At 31.1% G+C, this 8,765-nt stretch overlaps 1 protein-coding gene across 1 annotated transcript; it reads left to right on the forward strand.

Annotated features, from left to right (window-relative positions):
* Positions 1-485: 485 nt before the first annotated feature.
* LOC113371093 lies at positions 486-1,838 on the forward strand. Its single transcript, XM_026611738.1, has one exon. It carries the CDS (start codon positions 486-488, stop codon positions 1,836-1,838), a length of 1,353 nt encoding a protein of 450 aa, XP_026467523.1.
* Positions 1,839-8,765: the final 6,927 nt, after the last annotated feature.

Consider the following 8,765-nt stretch of genomic DNA (forward strand, 5'->3'; position numbering starts at 1 on the left):
TACGCTCATTAGAGTCATTAGGCGAACCCACAGATAAATGGGACACAATTATTATATTTATATTTACGAACAAATTCGATACGCGTACGTTACGGGATTGGGAATCCTTTACCTGTAGCAAAGAAAAGCCGACGTTGACAGATATTAATAATTTTATTAAACAAAAATGCGATATGTTAGAAAAGTTATCCACAAACATTAGTAGTAAACCTTTTTCTAATAATATTAATAAATCTTTGGCTCAACACATAAAATACAAGAGCACAAATAATAATTATAATCCATCAATTAATTATCTGTCAACGGGGCGGCAAACTTGCTATTTATGTGAAGAAAATCACTCTTTATATTACTGCAACCAATTCAAAGCGCTATCTATTAATGATAGGATAAGTAAAATCAAAGAATTGAATTTATGTATAAATTGTTTCAAGCGAGGGCATAAGGTAGACGTTTGTTTGGCATTTCCGTGTAAAATATGCAAAATGAAACATAATACATTGGTTCATTTTGAAGAGACTAATACAATTCCTAGCACATCGGGTTCAAATATGACGGTGGCTAATTATTCGACGAAAAATATTAATACAAAATTACAGCCACAAGTAATTTTAGCAACAGCTGTTATAAAAGTAGAAAACTCGTGCGGGGAGTTCATAGAATGTCGGTGTCTTTTAGATTGCGGGGCACAGAGTAATTTTATTACGGCAGATACCTGCAAAAGGCTAGGTACAAAACTAGACAAAACAAATTACACAGTTATGGGCGTCGGGCAGATAGAGACCAATATTCGGTTCTCAACAAATGTTAATTTTAAATCTACAAATAACTCATTTAAATCCAATATAAATTGTTTAGTGCTAGAAAAAATAACAGAACCACTTCCATTAGTTTCCATAGGTAACAATTTTAAAATTCCGACAAATATTTTCTTAGCTGATCCGGAATACAATAAGACGCGGAATATAGATATACTTTTAGGGGCTGATATGTTTTGGAAACTTTTATCGGTAGGTAGAATTAAATTAGGTGATAACGCACCGTTTTTACAGAAAACTTTATTAGGTTGGATATTAGTTGGGTCGTTTTCTCCGAATTGCACGTATTCAAAAAATTCAAAACATTCAACAAATTTATTGGCATTGAATAATTGTGATCTCAGTCAACAATTAGAAAAATTTTGGCAATTAGAAGAAATAAAAAACGATATTAGTAATTTAACTGACGACGAAACGTTTTGTGAAAATCATTTTATAACAAATTTTAAACGCGATTCTACTGGTAGATTTATAGTGAAAATTCCTTTTAAAGATAACAAAGTTCACTTAGGAGATTCTAAAAGTCATGCTGTTCAAAGATTTCTGACACTTGAACGTAAATTTCACAAAAATAGTTTATTAAAAGTAGATTACGTAAATTTTATTAACGAATATATTCAGTTAGGACATATGTCTGAAGTTAAGAATTTTAAGATTAAGTCAAATAATCAATATTTCTTGCCACATCGCACAGTAAGGAATAAATATAGTTTAAAAACAAAACCGAGAGATGTTTTTCAAAGTTCGGGAAAGTCTTCAAGCGCCTTGCCAATGTGTGATGTTCATTATACGGGAACGTCAATTCGAAATGACTTATTTACAAAAATGTTAAGATTTAGAATGCCTACATATGCTTCATTAGGCGATACTTCAAAAATTTATCGGCAAATAATAATTAATGAAAACGGTAGACAAATTCCAACAGATAATTCAAAAACTTGTGAATTAAATACGGTCACATATGGTACAGCACCTGGATCATTTTTAGCTATACGTTATCTTAAACAATTGGCAAAATAAAATAAAATTTTATTCTTCTGCTTACAACATAACATAATTAACATAGATTTTAATTAAATGACCTTTATGCTGTCTCAAAATATTACAACTTTGAATTCTGTAGATAATTTAAATTTTAATGACAAAAACATACCAGAAACAAGAGCAATTCATTTATTAGTCACCAATGTAGAATTTGATTTATTTTCTCGGTTTTCGTCATTGCGAAAATTACAATCAATAATGGCATATGTAAATAGATTTATTACGAATTGTAGACTTAAAAAGGATAAGGATAAACGGAAGTTTGGACCACTTACAACACAAGAATTAGATAAGGCTTTTAAAGTATTGATAGTAGTTGCACAAAAACAATCTTTCCAATTAGATTATAAGAATCTTGTCAATTCTAAATCGCTCAGTAAAGAGAGCAGAATTTTATGTTTAAATCCTTTTATGGATAATTCGAAAATTATACGAGTAAGCGGTCGATTAAAAAACACAAATTATTCATTTGATAAAATTAATCCTATAATATTATGCTCAAAACATAAATTAACTACGTTAATATTGTATCAAGAGCATCACCGATTACTTCACTGTGGTGCTCAACAACTTCTCGCAAGTATTAGAGAATGATTTTGGCCAATTTCTGGACGTAACGCTTGTAAAGAAATTATTCGGAAAAGCGTTACCTGTTTCAAAGCAAAACCATCGTCAAATGATTATCTAATGGGAAATTTGCCTAGTAGTAGAGTTAATCAAGATTTTCCATTTAACAATGTCGGCCTTGATTATGCTTGACCGTTTATTATCAAAGATCTAATAACACGCGGTGCCAAATTTATTAAGGTTTATATTTGTATTTTTATTTGCATGTGCACCAAGGCTATTCATTTGGATCTGGTCTGCGATTTATCGACAGAATCCTTTCTACAAACATTAAAACGATTCAGTGCTAGAAGAGGTCTTCCTAGTAATATATTTTCGGACAATGCAACAACATTCGTTGGAGCAAACAATCATTTAAAAGATTTATATAAATTTTTATTGGAATCTAACGAAGAGATTAGAAGCAAATTAATAAGTCAAAATATTAGCTGGCATTTTATACCAGCTAGATCTCCTCATTTCGGCGGACTGTGGGAAGCTGGGGTAAAAAGTTTAAAATACCATCTTCGTAGGGTGTTACGCGAGACAAAACTATGTTACAATTCAATGTATACATTATTAACACAAATCGAAGCAATTTTGAATTCTCGTCCGTTAACTCCCTTATCCTCTGATCCATCTGATCTCAATCCACTAACTCCAGCACATTTCCTGATCGGCAGATCATTAACATCACTTCCAGAAAATTCACTTTCCCACATCCCAGAAAACAGACTAACAAAACTCCAGCATCTTGAAAAGCTAAGGCAGCATTTTTGGGCAAGATGGCACAAGGAATATCTAGGAGAATTACAATCCCGGACCAAATGGAGAAGACCAATGGAACAAGATAATCTTATAGGCAAACTGGTGCTTATAAAGGATGACAATCTACCACCATTAAAATGGCGTCTTGGACGGATCACAGAGATACACCCAGGCAATGATGGTGTCGTACGGGTTGTTACACTGAAGGGCCCCAATGGAGAATTAAAAAGGGCACTAAACAAAGTGTGCATTCTACCAATCAATAATGAAATATCTTAAGTTTTATATAATATTAAGAAATATAAGTTAAATAATTTTAGATTAGATTGTCATGCAAATCACTATTACATTTTTAATCAATTTTTATACTCGTAAAATCTTTATACAATTTTTATACTTAATGTTAGTTCAAAATATCTATGTTTATATTTTTAAAAGCTGTAGCTTTTCAAGGCGGCCGGCATGTTCGGACGTCTTTTCATTTTATTATATTGGCCATGAAAGTTTACAAAACTTCAGAGCATTAAGCTTTATACGGAATGGTTGCTACCCCTGGTAGAGAGGGGGTAGCGGAGTGTTTCAAAGGAACTAGTTGTTCTGTTCTAAAAGTGAAGCCGACTTAAACACATGTACCTAACCTATACGCATAAATATATTTTTCTTCATTAATACTTAATAATACATCAGTTATTGTGATTAGAACTGCAACAAATACAGAATATAAATTTGAATCAGTTTTTTAATACAGTCCACAGCGACAAAGGTTAAATAATAACCTAACAACCTGAGTGATCGAAGAAGAAGAGTTTTGGTAAATTCTTGAAATACGCACAAATAAACAACAATTATGACTAATGTAACCTTAATGAACTACAATGGAAGCAATTAAAACATGTTAATTATATAATTATTGAAAAACGAATGATGTAACTAAATTGCTCGGAAAATATAGCAATAGTTTTTTTTTTTTTTCTTTATTAATTTTTTTTGTAACAATCAGAATAAAGTAATTCTATGAGCTACAGTGAGAACATAATCTAAACAAATCTATAATGTAAAGTAAAGGAAAAAATAATAATTAATATCTAAACATAAATAAATAACTATAATAATAATAACAAATAAATAGAAATAATAATCATAAAAATTATAAAAAGAAAAAATAAATAAATAATAATAATAATAATAATAATAATAATAAATATAACAATAGAATAGAAAACTGTTTCATTGATCAGTTAACTAATTAGTTAATTAAATAAATTAATATATATCATACGGAAATATCCTCTTCAGTCTTCTAGAATTAGGGATCTCGAGTAGTGCTGAAACTATGTGGTTTGGGTGTGTTTACAGTTTTAAGTGATGCTGGAGGCTATTGCTGCTAATTACATCCACAATATATGGAATGTTAAGATCATTGTGGATAGTTTGATTGCTGATGAACCAGGGGGCATCAGCGATTTGTCTCAAAATCATTGATTGGGCATGTTGTATAAGAACTATATTGGACTTACTAGCACAACCCCAAAGTTCAATGCCATAAGTCCAAATAGGCTTAATTATAGTGGTGTAAACTAAGATTTTGTTTACAAGAATATAGCAATATGATCCATATTTATGATAATAACTTTAAAATCTAAGTCTAATTTACGGTTTCATATCTTAGGATAAGATCATGTTGTGATAATTGTAATGTAGTTATTCTCGGTTAAATGTTTAATTTTATATGGCATCATGGAATTAACATAGAGCAGTTCGAAATAAGGACTTTCCCATAGTTGCACTTGTAAATAAAAAAAAAACATGAAGCCCAACTAATTTACTTTGACATTTGTGCTATTTGGAGGTTAGGTTTTCACAGTGGTGAGTGTCCAAAATGGAATTAAATCTCGCTGAAACACAATTAGTATAGCTCTTTGTGAATTTCGAAACTACCAACACGTTGAGAGCCAATATTAAAAAAAACGCCATATTATAGTAAAAAAGGTGCGCCGAGAATAGCAACTATCTTCAACGTACTCTTATTGGTGACATGTTACTTTACCATGGGAGATCAGTAACATAACATAGATATTTTATCCAAGAGTTGGCCTCCAAACTTAATTTTTAAGCTAAGGATATTGTTGACTCATGGTGCTAATGATACAACGATTACAGAGACATTGTGTGGCTAAGCCAAGATAGTTGATTATCCTCATTTATAAAAACTTTGCATACAGTTGATAGAAGTAAGCAGATTAATAAATTACGCAAATGGCAAAGATCAAAGATTCAGCAAGATGTTAAAACATGCGATTGATGCTAATAACCCTATATCCCATGTAATACTTCAAGTCTTTGAGCTTTGCTCGTACCGTTTATCCTCACTTAGATCCACCTAGGTGCGCAACCACATCGTCTTCGATGATATTAATTATACCCGTATCAGATGCTAAGATCGTCGAGAGCGCGTAATGCGATACGTTGTGATCAAGCCGAGTACTTTATAGCATTCTTGATTCCATCTGACTAGGAGATGGGATGACTGGTTTTAAAGCTATAGGCAACTGATCCAAGAAGTTGATGGCTGGTGGATACTGGATACTGAATACTGACAGTTTGGTCAGGAACGGATTATAAATCTTTTTTACCACTGTTTAAATAACAAACTTGCTCCGCACTACTCCGTATCTTGACTAATTTAGATGATCCTAATGTGGTCACTATCGATAGTTTTTATTGTAATTTGTAGCATTCCTGCTAAGAACTAACGAAGATACTGGTATAACAGTCTCAAAGCTCTAACATGTCAAGAAATTGATGGCTGGTGGATACTGGATACTGAATACTGACAGTTTGGTCAGGAACGAATTATAAAGCTTTTTTACCACTATGTTTGAATAATGTAAACTGCTTTGGACTTTGACTAATTAGACCATCCTAATGTGGTTACCATAGATAATGTTTATTGTAATTTTAAGAATTCTTGCTAATATCTAACGAAAATACAGGAAAAATAGTCTCAAAGCTATAGGCAACAAGTCAAGAAATTGATAGCTGGTGGATATTGGATACTGAATACTGACAGTTGCTGAACACGAACGGATTATAAATCTGTTTTACCACTATGTGTGAATAATGTGAACTTGCTCCGCACCTTGACTAATTTAGACCATCTTAATGTAGTAATTGTGGTAACTATAGATAGGTTTTATAGTAATTTTTACCATTCTTGCTAATAACTAACGAAGATACTGGTATAATAGTCTCAAAGCTCTAGGCAACAAGTCAAGACATTGATAGCTGATAGATACTGGATACTGAATACTGACAGTTTGGTCAGGAACGGATTATAAATCATTTTTACCACTATGTTTGAATAATATGAACTTTTAGACCATCATAATTTGGTAATTGTGGTAACTATAGATAGTTTTTATAGTAATTTTTAGCATTCTTGCTAAATACTAACGAGAATACTGGAAGAATAGTCTAAAAGCTATAGGTAGCAAGTCAAGAAATTGATAGCTGGTGGATACTGGATACTGAACAGGAACAAATTATAACATTTTTTACCACTATGTTTGAATAATATAAACTTGCTCCGCACTTTGACTGATTTACCATCTTAATGTAGTAATTGTGGTAACTATAGATAGTTTTTTACTTTTTAGCATTCTTGCTAATAAATAACAAAGGTAATGATATAATAGTCTCAAAGCTGTAGCCAACAAGTCAAGAAATTAATGGCTAGTGAATACTTAATACTGAATACTGACAGTTGCTCAATAGACACGGTTGATAAATATTTTCTACTATAATATTTGACAAATTTGACTGGATTTTACTTGCCTTTTGTTACTCACCCAATCAATTTGGTTGAACTCTTTACATTTATAAGCAATATTAAAAACTAACTAAGACACTGTTTTACTACTTTTACTAGAAATTATTTAATTAAGAAACTAGTAGTATTTAATTAAGAAACCCATCTTAATGTGATAATTATGGTAACTATAGATAGTTTTTATAGTACTTTTTAGCATTCTTGCTAATAACTAACGAAGGTAATGATATAATAGTCTCAAAGCTGTAGCCAACAAGTCAAGAAATTGATGGGTGGTGGGTACTTAATACTGAATACTGACAGTTGCTGAATAGACACGGATTATAAATATTACCTACCAATATATTTGACAAATTTGACTTGCTTTTACTTACTTTTTGTTATGCATCCCATCAATTTGGCTGAACTTCTTGCATTCATTTACAATATAAAGAACTATTACAATTAAGACACTGGTTTTCTACTTTTACTAATAATCGATGTAATTAAAAAAGTAGTTGACTAAGTTCTAAAGTATAGAGAATAATCCAAAACGTTGATGGTGTATGAATAATGGATACCCACTATCAGTTTGGCCTGGAATGGTTTGTAAATATTCTATAGCATTATGTTTCATACTAACTAACTAAGACACTGGTTTACTACTTTTACTAGAAATTATTTAATTAAGAAACAAACTGACTAAATTCAAAACTATGGAAAATAATCCAATAAGTTGATGGTGTGTGAATAATGAATACTGACTATCAATTTGGCCAGGATGGGACTGTAAAAATTCTATAGCATTATGTTTCATTTGCTTGAATAGAATGCACTTGCTGTTAGCTCTGTATCCAAACTAATTTTGACCAACATATTTTATTTAGATAATAATCAGCTTCAAAATGAGAATAGTAAAACAGATATTGTACAACAATATAGACACAACTTTATATAATAATAAAGACAAAGTCTTTGGCTGATTTCAAAATTATGGACAAATAATCGAAAAGGCTGATGGCTGGTGATAACTGAATACCTTACACCAACAGGTTGATCAGAAAGGAACTCCAATATTTTATAGCATTATGTTTAACATGTTTCAGTAAAATAAACTTGCTGTTGGATTTGCACCTAGTCTATCTAATTTGAACCAGTTCCAAAGTAAAAATAGTATTTTATACAGAATTAATCAAAAGGAATTAAGTGACTAGTAGTACTACTAGTAGTTTATTTATTTATAGTTGTTTAGATTTACTGGTTAAAGATTTACTAAGAAATTGCTCTACTACAGAGTATGCGCAACTGTTCCAAGAAATTGATGGCTGATAAATATACAATTGAAGCACTGACAAGTGTTTGGTAAATAATGGATAATAAATATTTTATATCGCTATTATAATTGAATAAGATGCACTTGCTTTTGGATCAGCATTTGGACTCATTTTGAACGAAGTCATTGGCTGATTTCAAAATTATGGACAAATGATCGTAAAGGCTGATTCACTGATGATGACTAGTAATTACCCCTACACCAACAGTTTGATCAGAAAGCTGTTGCTATTGGATTTGCACCTAGTCTATCTAATTTGAACCAGTTTCAAAGTAGAAATAGTATTTTATACAGAATTAGTCAATAAAGGTACTACTAGTAGTGTATTTATTTATAATTGTTTAGATTTATTGGTTACTGATTTACTAAGAAATTGCTGTACTATTTA

This window comes from Ctenocephalides felis, unplaced genomic scaffold (assembly GCF_003426905.1).
Source record: "Ctenocephalides felis isolate EL2017-DRISC unplaced genomic scaffold, ASM342690v1 CF-g0.4_SCAFFOLD_01492, whole genome shotgun sequence".
NCBI lineage: Eukaryota > Metazoa > Arthropoda > Insecta > Siphonaptera > Pulicidae > Ctenocephalides > Ctenocephalides felis.